This window comes from Catharus ustulatus, chromosome 9 (assembly GCF_009819885.2).
Source record: "Catharus ustulatus isolate bCatUst1 chromosome 9, bCatUst1.pri.v2, whole genome shotgun sequence".
Taxonomy (NCBI): Eukaryota; Metazoa; Chordata; class Aves; order Passeriformes; family Turdidae; genus Catharus; species Catharus ustulatus.
The window spans coordinates 2234345-2256018 of NC_046229.1; the positions used below are offsets into that span (position 1 = coordinate 2234345).

A 21674-nucleotide genomic window follows, 5' to 3' on the forward strand; every position below is an offset into this window, starting at 1 on the left:
GAACTTGCCAGAATTCTTTGCTCTATATTAAGAAAGAACACAAGTTTTACAGGAAGTTAAATAAAGAGAATTGTTTAAACTTGTAAGCTCTGTCCCAGAGAGAATCAATTAACACAGCCAGGACAAATTGGTTTATTTGTGGCTGTGGAAGTGTTCATACAAAAGGAAGGAATTGGGGTCTTTTTGAACAAATATATCTTGAATTATTCTGGAATTGGGGTCCTTTTGAACAAATACATCTTAAATTATTCTGTAACCACTGGCTGCTGCTGTGTACAAGAAATTTTCTAATTTTTTTATATAAATACAATATTCCTCTCCATATCAACCACAGAATCACATTTTTGTTCAGCAAGAGTTGGGATTAAAACCAAAACACCACAGATATGACAGGCAAGGAGGAGAGCAATGGAACAAGATCATTTTTATTTAAAGGAGGAGAGCAATGCAATAAGATTATTTTTATTTACAGGTGAGAAATCAGGTTCAGCACAAGCTGAAATGAGCAGGACCCACACTAGGCATGGAAAACCATATAAACCATCCCTGAACTACAGCTGGTTTTAAATATTAAAAAATCTCTAGAAAGCATAAAAATATTTTAATAATAATGTCTATGCCCAGCATCTTCTGGTTCTTTAAAGATGCCAAAGGCTTTCCAGTCCTGTTGGTCTGAGCATGGAATTCCATTTGCAATTCAGTATATTAAAAATCATTCTTAATAAAGAGTTCTGAGTAAGTGGTACACACAGAATAGAAATGAGTATGACCCACACTGAATATTTTTGCTAATATTAAACTTTAATAAAGGCAAGTCGGGCAGAAGCACAGCTACAAATCCAACTCTAAAACCTGCTGGTGGAGCCTCGACAGCAGAACGTCCCGAACTCTTCAGAGTTTGTGCAGACGGTGGAATTTCTCTTGTTTGCAGTGACACTGCTCCTCGTTCATGCTGTGGGTCTGTCCTTCCTTGTGTGAGAGCTGCTGGGATCCCCTGGCCCTTCAAGGTTTTATCGATGTTATCGGCACGCTCGGAAGTCAAGGCTGTGTTCATTATAACTCCGTTTATAAACGCTGTACCACTCATTCACTTGTCTGTCACAGCTCCCGCAGCATCGGGACTCACAGGGCGCACTCACCGAGATTTATTTTTCTTTGCAATCTCAGGGAATATAAAGAGGGAAAGGGCTGGATCTGCGGGATGTGGAACCGGCCGAGGGCTGTGCTCAGGGGGACGGCTCAGGAAAGTAAAGGGTGGGGAAAAAAGCGGATAAAAAAGCGGATAAAAAGTAAATTCACCAACCTGCTTCTCCTTGCTCTCGGGGCTCCGACCGGCGGCTGAATCGACGCTGCCACGGAGCTGCGAGTCCCGGACGGGCGCTGCCCTCAGCCCCGAGCCCTCAGCCCGAGCCCTCAACCCGGTTCCCCTCAGCCTCCCCCGGCTCCCCTCAGCCCCGATCGCTCCGTCTCCAGCCCGGTTCTCCTCAGCTTCCCCCGGTTCCCCTCAGGTTTCCCCGGTTCCCCTCAGCTCCGGTCCCTCCGCCGCTCCGCCCCGGCCCAGCGCCCCGCCCGGCCCGGCCCTACACGGGATAGCGGGTTTGGAACACCGGGATGGGTTTGGAACAGCGGGATCGTCACACGGGATAGCGGGGATGGGTTTGGAGCGCCGGGATCCTCACACGGGATAGAGACAAAGAAGCTGGGAAGGGTTTGGAGCCCCAAGAGAGGCTGAGGGAGATGAGAAGGTGCTGGAGAATCCCTGAGGGGCAGGGAAGGGGCTGGAGAATCCCTGAGGGAGCTGGGAAGGGGCTGGAGAATCCCTGAGGGAGCTGGGGGGGCTCAGCCTGGAGAAAAGGAGGCTCAGGGGGAATTTGTGGCTCTGCACAAGTCCCTGCCAGGAGGGGACACCGGGGGGATTTGGGATCTGCTCCCACGTTCCTTCAGGATCTCCTCTTTGGCACAAAAACACCAATGTTGACCAGGAGCAGGAAGGATAACAAGGGAGCAGGAAACTAAAATTCCTTCATACACAGCATGAGGGAGAACCTTGGAGAAGTTCAAGTCCATCTCATTCCACCGTTGCCACTTTCAGGTTGTCCAAGGCTCATCCAGCCTGGCCTGGCGCCTCTTAATGATGTTAATTAATTCAAATATCTCAAGACCTGGTTGTGCTGTAATGCACATATCCATTACCTGCTGGCTCTAATTTATTTTTTCTATAAATTGCCTTTTACTCCACATATAATGGACTAAGTCACATTTTTGACCCTTTTGCACTTCAGCATTTGAGGAGCTGACAGATGTAAAGGAATACCATGTATTTAACAGGAACTTGGAATTAAACAACACCCAAGAATTATTTCAAGGAATTTCAAGCAAGGACTGAGGTCTGCTAGGAAAGATGGACCTTTAATTTTGCTTGTGCTCATCCTTTTGTACGAGGCAGCAAAAATATAGAACCAGTGAACCAGAGACTGGAAAGTCCCAGCCAGGCCCAGCTGAGGGTTTTATACAATGGTTTTTCTTTTCAGCAATATTATTTTAAAAAGAAATGCAAACCCAGTATCTCTGCTTCATGAGTATGAAGATAAATATTTTTGTTTCCCTATTGCAAGCTCTTCTGAAGTAACCAGACTGGAATTATCTTTTGGGTGGTGTAAACACTTCTCCCATGAGCAAACCACTGATTGGCTTTCATTTATTTATTGACTTTCTGTAATTCACAACCCATTTCCTCAAAGCAGCATCAGCCAATTTCACTCCTCATTAAAATAACCCTCTCTTTATTGATAAATTCTATTTTTAAAATATTTCCTGATTCTAATATGGCAGTTTGGGAAATCTGACTAAACACAACTCATGTCTGAGGTTAGGAAGCCACTGAAGCTTTCATATCCCAGACTTTCACAGCATAAGCAAAAGCTGTCAAAAGCTGCCACTAAAAAATCCTTTTATTTAGAATATCTTGAGGCAAACATTTGACAGAGTTTTCTTTCACCTCCCCATGTGCCACTGCTGTTCAGCCAACCAGGGAAAAAAAAAAAGCTTCTACTAGTGCATATTAATTTATATTTGAAGGGGGTTTTGCCCTCCCATAATAAGTAAACTAAAACTTCCTTGGGCTTAATCCTCTTGAGGAAAACAGAAGACAGGTAATTCCTCCTTTCAGAGTTCTTTGTTATGTGTGTTGTGTTGTTTCATACTGATCATCCTTTGTGTAAACTTCACTTCAGTTTGTTCTGTCTTTCTGTAGAGATCAGCTCTCCTGGAGCCTGCCAAGGCTGATCTGGCTCTCCACAGGACTGAGGAGCCAGGGGAGAGTCAGGGAACAGGGACAGGACAGGACAGCAGGCTCAGGCTGGATATTGGAAAGAATTTCTGAATGGAAAGGGTGTTCAGGGCTTGGAACTGTGCCCACCCCTGGAGGTGTCCAGGGAATTCTGGAGGTGGCACTCAGTGCTGGGGACAAGGTGAGGACCAGACTTGCTGACCTTGGGGGGCTTTTCCAACTGAAATGATTCTTAAATTCTATAACTTTATTGACATCTTGCTCAAATGTTTTCATCCCTGTTCTGTTGTTTCTCTTCATGTCTGAATCACCTCCCTGAGTTTCTGTCCTGCCAGTGCCATTTTCACTCCAGGATTTTCAGTTTCTCTGTGCTTTATTCACTGGGATGTGGAAATCCAGGATCCAGGATGTTCTCCAGCCTCAGCACTGCATCCCCTGTGCTCAGGGCCTCCCATTTTGTGGAATCAGAACAACTTTTGGAGAGGCTTTTATTGTAAATACAAACAAGGAAATGTTTTTTTATCGTTTCACCTCCGGTTTTCTCCCTCAAAGCATTATAAAAATAACAAGAGGCCAGAAGCCTTTCAACGAGTTTCATGTTGAAAAACAACAAAACACCATAAAATACCAAGCCCCAAGTGGTTTTGCAAAGCACATGAGAAGATTTCTGTGACCTATGTGCATTTTTCAAGTTAAGTGTGAGCAAGAAACACAGAACTGTTCTCCAGCAGAGCAGAATTTCAGCCTTGAGGGTTTATTTATTTTAAAAATGTGACATTAAAGCAGTTCCTTCCACCAATTATGCTGGATACAGTCACAAAGCTGTGTGGCAGATCATAATAACTCCCTGATCTCAGAAATCAAAATTCCTAATCCCCTGCTCAGCTTTCCTGAGTCAATAATCTCCTGCCTGGTTTCACATCCACACAGATGATCTGAGGAGGATCAGAGGTGCCAGCCTGGGTTTGGGTTGGATCTCAAATCCCACCTCCCCTGTCCCAGGCTGCTCCAGCCTGGCCTTGGACACTCCCAGGGATCCAGGGGAGCCAAAACTTCTCTGGGAATTCTGTTCCAGGGCTCCCAAGAATTTATTCCCAATATCCAATCCAAACTTTCTTTCCATGTGGAGCCATTCCCTCTTTTCCTGTCCCTCCATCCCTTGTCCAAACTTGCTCATCTTTAGGCAAACCAGGAGTTTACACCACAGCAAGCACAGGGAAGTTTCCAAAATGAAAAATATAAACACAAAAAACCATAAAACCTTTGATACTCACGAGATAAAACTCTTCATTGATTCAAATCTATAATTATTTTATCATCAAAGCAGGGTTTGAGAGGCAGAACTGACACAGGCCAGGAGGGGCAGAGCCACAGCAGCTGCTCATGGAAGAAGAAAAAAAAAAAGGAGGAAAACCAAGAGGCACCAAACACCCTTGGCTTGCCAAGGGAAGCTCAGCTGAACCAGTACAATAGATAATATTTCATCACATATTCTTAATTTTTTAATAGTTAAGCCCTGTTTAGAATAAGCTTTTGAGAGAGGCAGAAGGGAATTCCCAGCAGGAATTTCCATCCCTTTTTAAACCTTCACATGGCTGCAGGAGAGGTCCCAGGTAATTAATTAGTGCTGCCACCATTAGTGCAGCTCATTTCCCAAGTGCCACGGTGCCATTTGGCAAGAAGAGGATCCTGAGTGATCCAAGGGGGAAATTGCAGCAAAATATATAAGTGTGGTAAAAAAAAAAAAGAAAAGAAAAAAAAATAAAATAAATGTGGTCCTTGAAGCAGCAGGCTGTGCAGTTTAACTTTCATTTTGACAGGCTGGATGTGTTTGATATGTCTATTTAATGGGCTTTTAAATAAAAGCACTGTTACTATAGTAACATTTGCATCAGAGGTTGTGCTCATGCTGCCTCTGAGGTACAGAAAACCAATCTGCTCTGCTCACCTTTGTGCCTCACACCCATATTTTACATGGCAGACCTGTTTTCTAATAAATAATTTCCTTTTTTTTCGGAGTATTTTCCTTCTCAGCTTGGAAATGAGGATATATTTGAGCTGCTTGGATTTGTGACTAAGTCCTGTGTGGGAACAGCACTCCTGGTGCCAGGGAGAACAAGGATTGCACAGAAAGGGAGCTGCAGTGTGGGGAAATCCATGCTGGATCTGGAATTGTCCAAGGCCAGGTTGGACTCTTGGAACAACCTGGGATAGAGGGAATGTCCCTGCCATGGGAATGAGATGGTTTTAAGGTTCCTTTCCAAGCTAAACCATTCTACAATTCCGTCTAGTAAGACAAATTTTGCTTTTCTACTCCTCCATGAGGTTTTTCTGGTCCAACTCTGCTTTCACTCAACAGCACCAGAATATTTACACAGCAAAATGTGTAAAAAAAAAATCCTCTGTGGATGAGGAAATGAAACCACCCAGAGCTCTCAATTCCCCTGAAAAGTCTTTTCAGTTGTGCAGTGAGCAGCTGGACAATAAAGAGTAAAATAATAAAGAGATAAAAGATAAAGATTAAAAAAAAGAGATAAAAATAAAGAGTGAAGGAACCTTTGAGCCACCAGACACCTCTCCAATAACCTGCCTTGATTTTCCTGCTCTTTCTCTTCCTGATGTGCATCATTTCAGATGAGATCTCAGTGCAAACCTGCATGGATGGGATGTGCAACAACCCAAACCCTGCTGGCCATGTCCAGCCAGCTTTGCTGAAAAAACCAGGATTTAGTTGAGATTCCAAAGCATTGTTTGGTCTGTTATCCCCACAGTCCCTGCCAGGATGACACACTCAGCTCCAGCTCAGTCAACACCACGACTTTTTCTCTCAGGGGGTGGTGGTGGGAATCTATTTCCAGCAGCACTTGAGAAAAGCTGGCACCAATCTGGGTTCTCAAGTGGGATCTCACACAGAGGCCAGCAATTCACAGCACACAGAGAAATGCTGCAGGAAATTAGAAAAGATTTTGAATAAATCATTTTTTAAAAATCTAGGATTTTTATCAATTTAGGTGTTTCTAAATCTGTCCAAAATTCAGTTTGTGATAGTCACAGACTCAGAAAAAAAAATATCAGGTGGGTGGTTTAATCCAAATTGAGGCCACTTTTGTAGTTTTGGTTATGGAGAATGGATTTTACTTAAATGTTTATATCTCAGTGCTGAAATAGAAACTCCATCTACTCATGCTCACAGTAAATGAAAATCATGCAAGGCTTGGAAGGGGCTTTGAAGTTGTTTTTTTTTTTTTTAAATGCCACTATATTTTAATTAGAGCTGGGGAAACAGTTACAAGGATCCTCCCCCACCTTGTCCCACCATCCCAAAAGAGAAAAAAAACATTCCTAAATAACAGGCATCACACATCTTCCATCCCAAAAGGGAGAAAAATATTCCTAAATAAGAGACAACCTCATACATCTTCCATCCTAAAAGAGAAAAAAGCATTTCTAAATAAAAGAGACAACCTCACACATTTTTAATCCTAAAAGGGAAAAAAAATTCCTAAATAAGAGGCAATCTCACACACCCCTTGTGGTTCTTTTCAACTACATTACTCTCAAAAATCAGATTATTTCACCTGAACATCAAGAGAATTGCTGGAGTAGTGTCCAGTTTTTAGCTCCTACTAAGCACAGGCTTCTGGGTAAATTTTTGGGTAAAGATTTGGGTTTCAGTGACCAAACCCTGGCAGAATTTCATCCCTTTTTAGCTGGAGTGTGCAATGGCTGGATCCATCTGCTGAGATGTTGATTTTTTTGCTCATTTTCTAGACAATAATAAGAGAAAGAATTGCATGAGGGGGAAAAAAATACTGATTTTGTGGTGGGAAAACAGGAAAAACTGGGCTAGGAAGGGAAGATATGGGAAGAGAGAAGAACAAGAAGCAGATGGAAGCTTCTGGGGTGGGAATGATGTGTCCAGACAGTGCTGGCACAGGGCAGGAGGCAGGGAAGGGATGAGCCTGGAATTGTGACAGCAGGAAAAGGGTCAAGGACACAGAGTCCCACCAAAAAGGGGTCACATCTCTGAGAGGGACTGGCAGGGATTTATGGGATGGTGGGAACACTTGGATGCTGGGTTCTGGAGTTGTTCCCTTTTTATTTAGTTAAAAAAAAATGGGAGCAGCACTGCTTGGGACAGCCATTCCCAGATTTTGACAGAAAAATTGAAGCAGTATTACCTGGGACAGCCATTCCCACATTTTTTGACAGAAAAATGGGAGCAGAAGTGCCTGGGACAGCCATTCCCATATTTTTTGCCAGAAAAAAAATGAGAGTAGCACTGCCTGGAACAACCACTCCAAGATTTTGGTAGAAAAATAGGAGCAGTATTACCTGGGACAGCCATTCCCAAATTTTTTGGCAAAAAAATGAGAGCAGCACTGCCTGGGATAACTGCTCCCAGATTTTGGTAGAAAAATGGAAGCAGGATTACCTGGAACAGTTATTCCCAGATTTTTTTTACAGAAAAAATGGGAGCAGCACTGCCTGGGACAGCCATTCCAAGATTTTGGTAGAAAAATGGAAGCAGTATTACCTGAGACAGCCATTCCCAAATTTTTTGGCAAAAAAATGGGAGCAGCAGTGGCTAGGACTGCCATTCCCAAATCTGATTTGATTATTCAGTGCAGACAGTTTTTCCCTTCATTTATTTCATTTATTTCCCTTCATTTATTTAATTTTTCTTTAATTCCATGCTGGAGCTGGCTGCAGGATCTGAGCACCCCTGAATCCTCCCAGCTCTTTCCCTCCTCATCACCACTCCAATTCCTTTGTACATGGGTTAACCAGAGAGAAAATTGACTGTTAAACTTGATTAATAATGCTGATTTCAAAAGGGTTTGGTTTGGTTTGGGCCAGGGGTTTTGAGGTTTAAATAAAACCAGAGCAGCCTAAATGCTGCTGCCACACTCAGTGTCCAAATAAAACCACAGCCCTGAGGAATGATCTATTGTTGCCCTTTAAAAGTTAGCTACTATTCATTTAATGAGATTACTCAAAGTGCTACAGGAAATCAACCTCAAAATGATTTTACCTCATTGCCTGCCCATTACAGAGCAGAAAATACAATTATTGCAGGAACTTGGAGCACCTCACACAAAACTGGAGAGTTGTGGGCAATAAAAACACTTCAGTGGCAGAAAATTGGGTTTGCCCTTTGATTGACTTAAAATTCTGCAAAGAACCCAGAAGTTTGGGATTTTGTGGAAATGATCCCCTCAAATTGACTTTATTTCTGTTTTAATTCTTCCCTCACTGAAGGAGAAGGGAGCAGTGCTGTCACTCACTGTGACTTCACTTGTCAGAAGCATCCCTGCATCAACAACAAGATGAGACTGAAATGAAGTTAATTGGGCCATTTTTTACACCAAATCAAAGGCCACACTTTAAAAATACCTCACAGCCCACAGAGCTTGAGAAAAACATCTCAAAACATCACACAAAGAAATCTTTACAAAAATGATGAGGGATTTGTATTTTATAAAAATAGTTCTGACATTAAAAACCTTCCAAATCTGACAAAGCAGAGAAACTGAGATCACCCTGTGATCACCTTCAGGTGTCCAAAGAGAGGCAAAAAATCCCAATCCTAATTGAGGATATTGGCTGAATCCTAATTAACTTCCCACATTCCTCACTTCTGAGACTCCCAGACAAAGGTGGGGCATTTGAAAATTGTTTCTCATGACTGGCTGGCCATTCAGAGATCCATTAAAACTGATTTATTTTCTGCTGTAGATTTTAATTAAGCAGCAAAATGTTTGTTAGGAATGGAATCTTGAAAGGAATGGGAAGAAAACCCAGAATACTCAGGATTGGCTAAATTATATTAATTTCTACAATCTGATTTAAAAGATAAAATTTATTTCTGTATACAGGAGAAATATTTATTAATCTGTTAAAATAAACAGAGTTTTCTTTTGGGATTTTTTTACATGGGAAAAGGTTTTATCACCCTGGAGCTGTTGAAAACATCTGAATGTCCCCCTGCAATCATTTATTTGGTGATAAAACCCCAGCCACACACAGTGACACTGAGGTTGTGCTCCCAGGAGCTAGGACAAGCTGGTAAATCCCAACTATTGGGTTTTTATTTCCCCTTTAAATATGGAAAACTGGAAACAAAAGCTCCTGTTATACTGGGAAATACCAGAGCAGCAAAATCACAACCCCCAAAATGTCACCCTCAATCCTCTGATTCCAAGTTTTGCCTCCAAAGGCACTTTAAACACCCTTTAAGTTGTCCCCAAATCCTCAAGTAACCAAAACCACCCAATCAGCACCTGCCATTTATAACATGGACCAGGAAAAGGAAAGCAGCACAGTCAGGGTGCTGGAAAATGAAGCTCCAAGCAGTGAGAAATCAAAAATCAAAAGTATTGATAACCTGAAATTGATAACCAGAGCTGAGGAGCATTCCCAAAATTCCCTGAGCACAGGCAGCAGCTCTGATCCACACTCACCTCCCCAAAGCCTGGCACTCAAGGCTCTGCTGTGAAAATGAAGCTCCAGCTCCTTCAGAGACACCACTCTTGTGATGGGAGATCAATAATTCCATTTTCCCAAGCTCTGGGGGGGATCACAATTCCCCATTTAATATTTTCATCACATGAATCCCAGAAGTGACCTGGAAAAGGAGAGCTCTGCTGCTCTCTGCATCCCTGCCCTGCTGAGATTTCACTCCTTGGAAGGAAGGGTTAGGGATCTTTTTTATGGATTGCTTTTAAAAACTTCCCAGATTCACCATGTACACAAGAGAGAATTGATGATCCTTTACCTTCCCAACACATTCTACACCAATTCCTCTTCCATGGCTCCTGGAATTTTCCATTCCACGTCAGGAAATCAGCACTGGGCAGGTTTTCCCTTCCCTCTCACACCTCTCTGTTGTCACCTCTTGAAATTTAAGCCAGACAAATCTTGAAGCATCAGATATGTTTATTAGACAATTCCAAAAGTCAGTTTTAGTAGGTAACTTGGAAAGAAAAGTAGAATATATCTGAATGTCTTTGTTGTAATACTTCATGATCACAGGAGATAAAAACTGTTTTTACAAAAGTACAAAATGGCAGCAAACAGGATTAGCTGACAAGGAAGCTTTGGAAAAATGCAGATTTCCAGCTGATTCTGAACACTGATGGAGGTGCATTCCCAAAAAAATCAGCATTGTGTGGAAATTAAGGCACTTTGGGTACACAATATTCACCATTCCAGAGAAAACACAGGAAGGGATGGGACAGAATTCCCAGTACAGACCAGCAGAGCTGAGTGGGAGTGAAGCTCTGGAGGAAAAAAACCTCACTGAAATATTATTTTTTACCATATTTGATAACAAAGTAAACTTATTTATAGAGGTTAAGGGACATCTCCATGATTTCAACACAATTTTAAACATTACATGGAAAACTGCATGGAATTCACATTAGGGATTAGTGCACATAGCTACTCCCAAATAATAATAATAATAATAATGAAAATAAAAACAAGAATAAAGCAGCATTGACCTTCTCCACTCAACACCCATGAGGTACCCACCAACCACAGCCCAAAGGGGATACAGTACAAGGGGAAAATTTGGCAAAAAGCAATTTAAATCAGCATTTTCTGGTCCTCCTGGTCACTTTGGATTGTCCTGGTTCTCTGCAGAGCCCACAAAGAATTATTTATTTTAATGAAAAATTCCATCTCAGATGGTTTTCCTCCCCAAACTCCAACAGTAATTAAGTAATTTTTAGATTTCTATTGCAGCCTTTGGTACATAAATGGAGTAAAAATCCTTCCAGAATCCAACCCCAACCCAAGAGGAGCTAAATGGAATTGTTAACAATAAATTAAGGATTTATCAGGCACTGGTTGGGTTTTATTTCACTGTTTTACTTCATTATTGAGTGAAAAATGTCACTGTGCAAGGAAAAAAAGGCATCTTCTTTAAAATCAAAGCAGGATTTAAAATGGACATGATGCTTCATCTGAAAAATCTGGTTTATCATTAAAATAAGTGATCTCCCCACTTTTAACAGATCTCACCAAAAGCAGGAAGACACTCAAGATAATTTATTATTCCCAGGATTTTTTAAGTTTATCCTGCTGTGTCCTGGATGGAGCATTAACATTCAGAAAAAATCTGTCAATAAAATTCATGTTAATTTTTTTTTTTTAGCAGGAGACAGCCTGGAACCCCTCAAATATAAAATACACCTGAAATTTCCATGAGAAACATGGAATGAACCTTCCTGAAACTCCATTTCCATTCCATATCCTATGACTGGGAACCACAAAATTATTTCTGTCCCCATTTCAGAGTGTCCAGTTAATTAATTCCTGACCATTCCCATCATTTAAAGCAATAAAATCCTATTTTCTTAAGTGTGATGATGAGAATGTTTACTAGAATAATGCTGTTTAAAAATATAGTGTTTTAATGTGATAACAACCTTCTTCCAGACAAAAAAAAGGAGTTGAAGTTTGTTTTAAAAGCAAGGAGAAAATAAGAAATCCTACCCAGAAAAATACAGAGTTGAACACTAAATTGTGATTTTAACTGTCCTGGGGGGAGTTTCTCCTTTTGTGAACCTTCACAGAAGTCATGGCAGCTTTAAGATGCATTAAAATATATTATTAACCAAATATAGCCACAATTTTTAAATTTAATAGGGACAGGAAATATCTTTGTGGGGACAACATTATTTTAAACATAAGTGGAAGGGTTTTTAAACCTTTCATTAGGCAGTAAGAGTTGACATTAATTATATTTGGTTTGGTATCATTAATAAAAATCACAATTTTTCTCAAATTACAATTAATGAGATGTAAATGAAACACATTAATTAAAATCCTAATTAAAGCAGAAAGATTGATCAAGCTGAACAATCCCCATCAGGATAATCTTTCTATCATTCTTTGATTTTATGGTTAAAAACCCAACAGGAATAGTGACCAATGGCTCAATGCAATTAAACCAAAAATTAATGCAGAGAGAGTGAGAAATGGATAAAACTGCTTGTAAGTTTTGTAAACTTCTCCAAGGATAAATTCCCAATAATTCCAGATTTTAGTGACTGTCAGCACTGTCCCTTTGGCTGAAGTGCATTTCAAAAAGCAAATTATGAAGGGATAATGTAAAGCCAGGTAGATAACAGACCACACACATTATAATATTTATACATACACACAGGAGGAATAAAAAGTTGTAAAATATTCAGAATTACCAGCACCACAGGAGCTCCTACCACTGCTCCCAGCTAAAATCATCTCCTCTGCCAAACACAAGGAAAAAGCCTAAAATTGTAAGGAAAATGACTGCATTGCCAGCCAGCACCAGGCCACAGGCTCCCCATTTGATCTGAAATGCAAGAAATGGAACAATCAAAGCAGTTCTTGGAAAAGATGCTCAGGGCAGTCAATTCTAGGCATTAGATCAGCTAAAATACTAAACAAAAATCAAAATACTACAGGAAGATGCTAAAAGCAGAACAGGCAAACAATGAATAATTCAATTTGTGTGACTAATTATTCAATTAGCAGCTAATTGTATCACTAATAAACACTCCAGCCAAGCTACTGCTAGGATTTAGAATAAAATGATGACTTGCCTTACAAATCATTAAAACACACCTAAATCAGAGAGAAATCTGGTGAAATTCATGCTCTCCTTTCATGGCCATGCAGCAAAATCAAAAGATCTTTTAAATAAGTAACAGGCACAGAAAATGTGGATTTAAAAGTAAACAGCTTTTTGGTTTTTTTTTCATTAGCTGCACAAGTAATTAACTTAAATAAGCAACATTTGCTTTTAAAATACATGACAGAGAGTTCCCTCTTGTGGTTGTTGTGGTGCTGCCAGGCCACAACTCCAAAATGAAAATATCAGGGGAATTTATTATTATAATTGTCATAATAATTTATAATCATTATAATTTATTATAATTTATTATTGTAATTTATTATTATAATTTATTATTATAATTTATTATTATAATTTATTATTATTATAATTTATTATTATAAATAAATTCAGAGCAAGCACACCAAAGTGAAGGGGAAAACCAACAGTAAAACATCCCTGGGGGGCTGGGACAGGGGGAATTCTTTACCTTTCACACAAATGTGACCAAAATCTCTCCATGGAGAGCAGAAAGCAAAGAGGAAAGAACTCAGAGTTTCCTCAGGGTTTGAGGGAACAAAGTTTGGGAAATGATTTGAGAGCCACAAGGAAGTTTGGCCTTTTAACCCCTCACAGTTCCCAAATTTGCAGCATCCTAAGGGGAGAATTCAGACATTCCAGGAGGAAAAATAAGGAAGCTGGAGCAAGAAATGATGCAAAGAGTCATGAGGCAGAGAGGCATGAGGGGGAGGAGGAGATGTTATCTTGTGTTGGACCAAAACAAGGCTGGAGGGGAAAAAAAACAGCTAAAAACTTTTCAGTCATGTGAGTTTTGGGGGTTTTTTTCAGCTCAAAAAGGCAAATTTCAGTGGATTCTTTTCACCTGCACACAGCACCAGAATGAAATGAAAGCAGGATTGGAGATGATATCCTGTACGGGATGCCTGGGAATAAAAATCAGCAAGGACTTACAGCTTCCACCCGTGCCAGGATGATGGGAAATCCAAAGGCAGAGACAACAATTCCTGTGGTGAAGAAATAGGCCAGCTCCCTGCAGGCACTGCTGGCTGCATCGCTGTCATCACCCACTCTCCTGGCAATGAAGTGGGGAATGGGGCAGAGGAAGTAAAAAATCAACACAAACAGGGGCCAGTACACACTGGGAGGAGGAAAAAAAGAAATGCATCATCAGTTAAAATCAATATTTCAATCAGGAAGTTGGTGTAATACCCCTAATCCTACTTTTTGGGTTGAGAAGTGGATGAAGATTCCACCCAAAATGGGGCAATTCCACCTCGTTTTCCCTGCACTGACAGAGCGAGGGGTGATTTATTTTAATTTTGCATTCAGTTTTGACTCATTTTGCTGCAATGCTTTCCCAAATTACAGGGGTGAGCCAGGCACACCCTCGCCTCTCATCTCTGAGAGCTCTCAGGAGCCTCCTCGGAGTTTTTAAAGAGTTACAGAGATCACAGAATTGCAGAAGTTTGGGCTGGAAGGGAACTCAGAGCTCACCCAGCTCCAGCCCCTGCCAGGGGTGGGGATATTCCACAAGGAAATTTGGAGGATTGTTAATAAAACAGGAAATTAAGGAAAATGTTGGTGTGAGATTAAAAAGCAAGGTGGCACCGCTTTTCCCCAGGCAGCACAGAGCTGTTTGCATTTTTATTTTAATAAAAGGAAGTGATGTTTAATGACAACAAACCCCACGTGCCAAGCGCCTGGAAGCGGGGGGGGAGCGTTCAACAGAGGAACACCTCAATTAACGAATTTTAAACACAACAAGCTTTGCCAAGGCCGCTCACCCGTAGTACTCCAGGGCGCAGCCCAGCATGAGGAACGTCAGCCCGATGGCTCCGCTGAACGACAGCGCCACGAGAGCTGCAAAGCAGAGGGCGGCCGGTGAGGTGGGACATCCCCCTCAGTGCCGGGCATCCCTCCCCGCCTCTCCCGGCCGCCCCACCCCGCGCTCAGGCGCTGCCCGGGCCGCGCTCCCCTCACGGCGCTCCCGGTACCTTTCACGCCCGCCATGGCCGGGCTCCGTTGGCACCGCGCGACTTCCGGCTTTGGCCCCGCCCCTTTCTGCGCGTCACGTGACCGAGCCTTTAAAAGGAAGGGCGGGGCGTGAGGGCGGATTTTTCCCGCCACGCCCGCGCTCGCGCAAGGGGGCGGAGCTTCGTGAGGGGACGGGATTAATGCAGCAATCCTCACCAAAAAACGCGTTTATTTTCATATATAACCTCTGTTTTAACACCTGATGTGTATGTGTGCGCATTAAATTCATATCTGGGCCTAGCAAACGTAGATTTGTGCGCAGCTGCGGTTTGGATCCGCAAACACGGCTTTGGAGAGCCCCCGCCCCTCAGGCGCTGCCCTTTTGTGAATATTTTTTACTCCTGAAAATCTCTGATTTTGCCCCAAAGAATGGAGCCGGCTTTTGCCTCGAGCAAGGCCACCTCAGGATCTACATCACCACTAAAAAATTGTACAGTGTTTTATTTTAAAGCCGTGTTTTCAAACCTTGGATTTTTGAGGTGACACTTTGGAGCTCCGGAGAAGCCCTTTTGCCCCAACAATGCTTTTTTACCCAAGAACAGCTTTATTAATTCAGCGATGGCCTTTTTGCCCGAAGAACAGCATTTTTGCCCCAAAACCAACCTTTTTGACCCAATACCAGCATGTTAGTCCCAAGAAAAGCCTTTTAGAGGGAGATTTTGCACCACCTTTTCAATAATTCTTTTCTTCAGATACATTCTTCCTCAGCTCTTCCCTTTATACATTCCCTGATCCATATTTTCCCCATTTTTTGTTATCTAAAATTACTTTGAGCCACAAGGCTTATTAAAACAGGCTTAATCAACTAAATGCTTTAAAAAAAAAAAAATTAAAATTTGGGTTTGCTGGCTTGTTTGGCTGTGGGTCTCTGAAGGAAGTAACCTAAGAATAGCAATGCTAATTTTAATAATTCCCAAATAATTTGGGAAAAGCTGTGGATAATGACAAAACTGACCCAGCCAGGGCTCACCACCCCTCACACAGGATGTAGGACTTGAACCTCGTGGTCACAAGCACAAAAGATACCTGAATATGTTAATTTGAGCTTTTTAATGTATATACAAATGTTTTAGACCAGTCACAATTTCATCGAGTATATACTGTATTTACAAAAATTACAATAATTTAGTCAAACAGTAAACCTGAACATTGATAACCTCTGTCACTAGCAGATATGACAAGAATGGGTTTTTTTTTTTTTAGTTAACTATTTGGATATACATACATCCTAATACTTTCATGCATCCATAAAAACATTAGGGATGGAAGTAATCAAAGCTTAAGTGGGGAAGAAGGGTTTGGTGATTTTTTTTTTTTTGGTAAAGTTTAATGATGGATTTATATTTTGTGAATGTGTATCCAGAGTTATGTGCCGTGACAAACTCGATACAAAGCTAATGAGGTTTTCATCATTAAAAAAAGTACATTATAGTAATGAGATCCTTTTTATTATATAGGCATAGGTCACAATATCTACAAATGTGAATGAGAAACAATAAACCAACAAATCACAGGAACATGATTCACATTCCAGTTATCTCTTTAAATAAGACAAGCACATACTGGATCAAAACATTAATAAATAACATCCAGTTTGTTACTATTATCTTAAGGTCTTTTATATAAAAGGAGACCTAAGTGTTGGTTTCACATTTTCAGTTAATGGCAGTAAATAATGGACCAGTACAACAAAAGGATGTTTTATACAGAAAGCCATGGACTTTGACACACTGTCTTTGCAGTAAGAGCTTTGCCACTTGAAAATGTAAGTGCAACAAGTAGTGGATTGTCTTGAAAAACCACCAGCCTTAAAGACTCACATCTGATGGCAACCTGTTCCTGGGGCAGTAAATACACACAATTTCCTGCCCATCTTCTGAGTATCCCTCAAATACAGATAGGTGTTGGTAAATAAACTGCTAGCTTTAGTAACTCTGCAAAAGAACGCCAGAATTTGGGGTGAAGTTTGAATTTCAACTCGCTTTTGAACTAGGGAAGCTGCTTTCAGCTTCAGCACAGAGAGATTTCCTGGTGATGTTATTGCTTTGGTCCAATATAAACTTTGAAGATAATCAATTTGCACTGGAGTGACCTCAGAAATCAGACCTGGTCTGTGGATGTGCACCACGATCTGAAAAATGAAGTTGCAACAGGTTTCAGCCTGCCAAGAGCCTTGGCCACGTGCTCTGGAGCTGATAAAGGCATAAAGGTGATACAAGTGGGCTGGGAAAAGTTCTGAATCCTCAGGAGGGGAAGTGTTACCTAGGAAGGGGGAAGTTTCTAAACCTCTCCAGCAAAATTTTAACTTGTTGGTATTTCTCTGATGGTTTCAGGCTGTTGATGAGAACCACGGGAAATGCAGCATGCGCTCATTCCTCACTGAGACAAGGTGAATTCACCCTTCCCCCCAAAACTGCTGCTTGACAAACCAACAAGGGGCTGTTGGATCAAGGACTTGTTTGCTTTCCAAAGCAATTCTGCCTGCACATCTCACTGTGGGACTGGCAGGTGAAGCACAGCATTAACGCAAAAGCAGCTGCCACACTGACCCAGCCCAGGATTCAGCTTTGGCTCTGTTCAGCCACACTACACTAGATGAGCAATTAAGCAGCAAATGGTGACTGTTAGGAGTGTGCCTAAACCACAGCTGAGCACTTCAATTGGATAATTCCATCCAAACTCAGAGAAAAAAAAAATGTACATTGAAGTTTGGGCCTCACCAGCAGCTGTCGAACTCAACTGAAGCATTGCCATATCACACCTCACAAAAAAAGAAAAAAAAAAGTAGGAAATTCACCAGCTACACTTTGTTGGAGACACACCAATTCCACCTTTTCCCAGTATGTGTTCTCTCTTGTCCCACTGGAATCCAAAATAAAATAGAAAAGTTACCAGAAGCTGTAACCCTGTGGCTCTGGTCAGGCGAGCCAGGTGGCCAGAGCTCCTCTGAGCTCAGAATTCTGGAGACAAGTCTTAGGAAACCTTTCTCATGCTCTTCATGATAAGTGTTAGGCTCTTAGTTTTCTGAAACTTCTGAATTTCCAGCCAGAGTTTGGTTGATCTGTGATATTTGTGACAAGAGACTATAGAAGCACTAGCACGGGTCTGGAGTGGAGGCTGAGAAAGTTCCTAATACAAGGGTTTCTGTCCTTGGTTTTCAAATTCTGACCAGGCATCGTTCAGCTCCATAAATATCATCTTTGCATATTGTTCATATGGCTGCCCAGTAGCCTGGAATAAAAGCAGAGAGAAAAGAGGGATATCAAAGGTCCCAAACCCAACCACAACAGCTGGCACATCAGCAGATTCCCAAGCAGTTCCATGAATTTTCCTTGACAAAAATAAGCTACTCTGGAAATTCCTTAAGAATTTCTTGGCATTGCTGCTCCTCAGAGCTCACAGCCCCCAGAATGGGATAAAGCACTGTCCCATGGGCATAATAAATGTGACCTTCTAAATAATAAATACAACCTTGGCACTGGGAGAGGAATTTCACCTGCATGGAAGGGGAAGAGCTGCCACCTGACACAGTTCCTGGATGAAATCAGAACCTCTGCAGCCCACATCCTCCCAAGCCTGAGACCCTCAGGGCCTCCATTCCCTGCCAAGAGAAGTTTCCTCCTCCCCATGGGTGTCCCAGGGCAGCAGCCAGAGCAGGAGCCACGAGCTGGGCAATCAAACAAGCTGATGGTTCCACTGCAGGAGCTGGATTTGGATCTCCTTTAGCAGCAGAACAGCTGGGAGTCAAAGTGAGGATGACAAAAGCTCTGAATTTGTGCTGCTTGAAGCAGGTTCCAGGCACAGTTGTGGGGCTGGGAGTGGTTTCACAGAACCCCTGACTGGTTTGGGCTGGGAGGGACCTTAAACACGAAATGGTCCCATGGGCAGGGACACCTTCCACTATCCCAGATTGCTCCAACCTGGCTTTGAACGCTTCCAGGGCTGAGTTTAGACTTCTCAACTTTCAAAAAACCAGCAAAAATGTTGAGCTCCCACTTTGCAGCACTAAATGCAGCAATGCCATCCAACATTTCAGAATCCCCCCGAGGTGGAGCAGCCCAGCTCACCTTGGAGCAATCCCAAATTGCTCCAACCTGGCCTTGAACGCTTCCAGGGCTGAGTTTAGACTTCTCAACTTTCAAAAAAAAGCAAAAATGTTGAGCTCCCACTTTCCAGCACTGAATGCAGCAATGCCATCAAACATTTCAGAATCCCCCCAGGTGGAGCAGCCCAGCTCACCTTGGAGCAATCCCAGATTGCTCCAACCTGGCCTTGAACACTTCCAGGGCTAAGTTTAGACTTCTCAACTTTCAAAAAACCATCAAAAATGTTGAGCTCCCACTTTGCAGCACCAAATGCAGCAATGCCATCCAACATTTCAGAATCCCAGCTCACCTTGTCGGGGTGAACGACGAGCACAGCGCGCCTGTACACCTTCTTCACCTGCTCTGGAGTCACCAGGTCTGCCATGCTCACAGGTTTCCACTTGGTCTCCCCTGCCCACAGCACCGTGTGCATGGTGGACAGCAGTGCCCTGATATTCCTCTCCTTCCCTTCAATCCACTCCAGCACCTGCAGAAAAGAGGATGAGTCTCTATTTGTGTCTCAGATATTCCACCAGGATAGAATTTCTTCATTTGGATAGCTGTGACCCCGAGGAGCATCTTAAACTTCCTTCCATTCCTTTAGAAATGGAAATGGATTCTTTTGAAATTTCTAAAGAATTCATTTCCATTTCTTTAGAAAAACCTTTGTCTCATTGTCACTAATTTTTGTATCACTGCTTGAAAGTTGAGACAGACTTTGAACAACATTCCTGCTAAAAACACTGACTTAGTAATGCTTGATGGAATATCAAAAGACAAATTAAGTGTTTAACTGTCTGGTTCTTTAGCAAGGTTAATTGCACACCTAAACTAAGCTCAGCTAAGCTAAAATGCAAATGTGAAAACCAAATCATAAGTAGATTTTAGAGTCCCAGGCTGAGCTGTCCCAATGAAATAAAAATACATCAGAGGAAAGAGAATTATATTGGGAAGACCAAATCAGCTGGGAGCTTCAGGGACTCAACAGCTTTGGTTAAAAAGGGGAGCTGGGCAAACTCCATGGCCTGACCTCTGTCCAGCTGCTGAGGCTGATGTGGTGCTCAGCATGTTACTGTCACTTAAAGGTTCAAACCTTCCCACAAGGCTAAAACCAGGAATTTTGGGAGGGTCAATCTGTTTTCTAGAACCTGGCTTTTGCTGCAGCTTTTCCTCTGAGTTCTCTCTCCTGCAATTCCAATTTGTGGTCTCATATTTCACACACAGAGCAGGACAGGCTGAATTCCCTTCCCTTCCATGAGACATCTGCAGTTTGGCAATTTATTGAGGAGAGATGAGAGAATTCCAAAGCAGGCAGGATTAATGAGGCAGAGGATTAGTTCAATTAGCTGTGCCTGCTAATCAGGGCTGGAGTTCTGGGGAAGAGCAGCAGCCCAGCAGTGACACTGAGCAAGCCACTGTTGATGTGGCCTGGTTGGGGACAGAAATGTCACCTTGGAGTTTTAAATCTCTTGAGGACATTGAATGACTGGCAGAACATCCCCAAGAATTTTGCTTACTTTTAGTTTCTCAGGGTCCATCTCCTTTGCCATTTCTTCTTTTCTCATCTCAGCTATTGTTTTGGGGCCCTTCTTGTCCTTGTGAGCATTAAACCCTTGACCAGATAATAAATCTTCAAAATCTGCAGACACTTTTGGCTTGGAATCTTGAAAACCAAGAAAATTTGAAATTATTATCATAGCAGGGGTGCATTTAACATAGATTTTCAATATGATATACATCCTTTGGTTAATCACATTAATAATTTCCCAGTGCTGATGAACGTGCAGGTTCTCATGAAAGATGTTATTAATGCTGTTAAATTTAAAAATACTTAAAACTTAAAAATACTTTTAGGTTGTTGTTTTTATTCTAGCATCCCAGAATGGTTTGTGTTGGAAGGTTTATCCAGGCCATGGGCAGGGACACCTTCCACTATCTCAGGATTTTCCAAGCCCCATCCAACCTGCCGTTGGACACTTCCAGAATTATTTTGGAAGCTCATTTGGACCACAGAACTTCCTAAACAGCACAGTTAAGCATCTAGCACAGGCTAAACCCCCAAATAATCAACATGAGCGACTTGCTCAGCCCTACCCTACAAACCAAAGGTCCATCCCAAGGCACCCCACCCAATCCCAAAGCTCTCACCAACATTAGCGGCTCCTTTCCCCCGCTCCGCCTGCGCCCCCTGCGAGAAGCTCACGTTGTAGTTGGGCTTGTTCTGGGGGGAGGCGTGGGGCTGAGCTTTGGGCTGTGTCCCCTGCCAGCCGTATCCCGTGCCCTGCTGCCACCCGGTGCCACCCATGGGCTGCGGGGGTGGCTTCTGGGGGGACGGGGGGAAGCCCCCGCCCATGCCCGTCGGTGTGGTCGGCTTGCTGGCGAACGAGGAGCCACCTGCGGACAACAGGGCATTCAAACAGGGAATCCAACCCTCCCCCGGGCTGGATTTTTATCCTTTTGTGCCCCAGAGATGGGGGAACTGAGAGGCGTTTTGAAAAGGTTTTATTCCATTTTCATGCCAGTCTCGTATGGATGGTGAGACATTACAGATGTTAAATGGTGAGATAATACAGATGTTATAATTCACAATACAGATGTTCTAATTCACACCATCACAATCACCCCTCGTGAGCTCTACTAC

The 21674-nt window shown here is 42.4% G+C and overlaps 3 protein-coding genes across 4 annotated transcripts in view; all 3 read right to left on the reverse strand.

Annotated features, from left to right (window-relative positions):
• LOC117000474 (leptin receptor-like) overlaps positions 1-1406 on the reverse strand; it is a 33092-nt gene extending 31686 nt beyond the window's left edge. Inside the window, exon 1 of the mRNA XM_033068116.1 lies at positions 1304-1406. The gene's annotated coding sequence lies outside the window, so the exon portion shown is untranslated. The remainder of the gene's footprint in view (positions 1-1303) is intronic.
• Positions 1407-10210: 8804 nt separating this feature from the next.
• LOC117000464 (leptin receptor gene-related protein) lies at positions 10211-14983 on the reverse strand. The gene is made up of 4 exons (XM_033068107.1): positions 14909-14983; positions 14699-14774; positions 13866-14052; positions 10211-12632 (listed from the first exon to the last, which is right to left on the reverse strand). The coding sequence occupies exons 1-4, from the start codon at positions 14922-14924 to the stop codon at positions 12516-12518; spliced, it is 396 nt and encodes a 131-aa protein (XP_032923998.1). The 5' UTR covers positions 14925-14983; the 3' UTR covers positions 10211-12515.
• A 996-nt stretch (positions 14984-15979) lies between these two features.
• Positions 15980-21674, reverse strand: part of LOC117000070 (putative tyrosine-protein phosphatase auxilin) — a 47993-nt gene continuing 42298 nt past the window's right edge. For both annotated transcript variants that reach the window (XM_033067427.2, XM_033067426.2), the window contains exons 16-19: positions 21182-21427; positions 20551-20696; positions 19344-19520; positions 15980-18179 (exon numbers count right to left, since the gene is read on the reverse strand). In XM_033067427.2, coding sequence (XP_032923318.1) covers positions 18078-18179; positions 19344-19520; positions 20551-20696; positions 21182-21427 — 671 coding nt within the window. In that variant the 3' untranslated portion in view covers positions 15980-18077. The remainder of the gene's footprint in view (positions 18180-19343; positions 19521-20550; positions 20697-21181; positions 21428-21674) is intronic.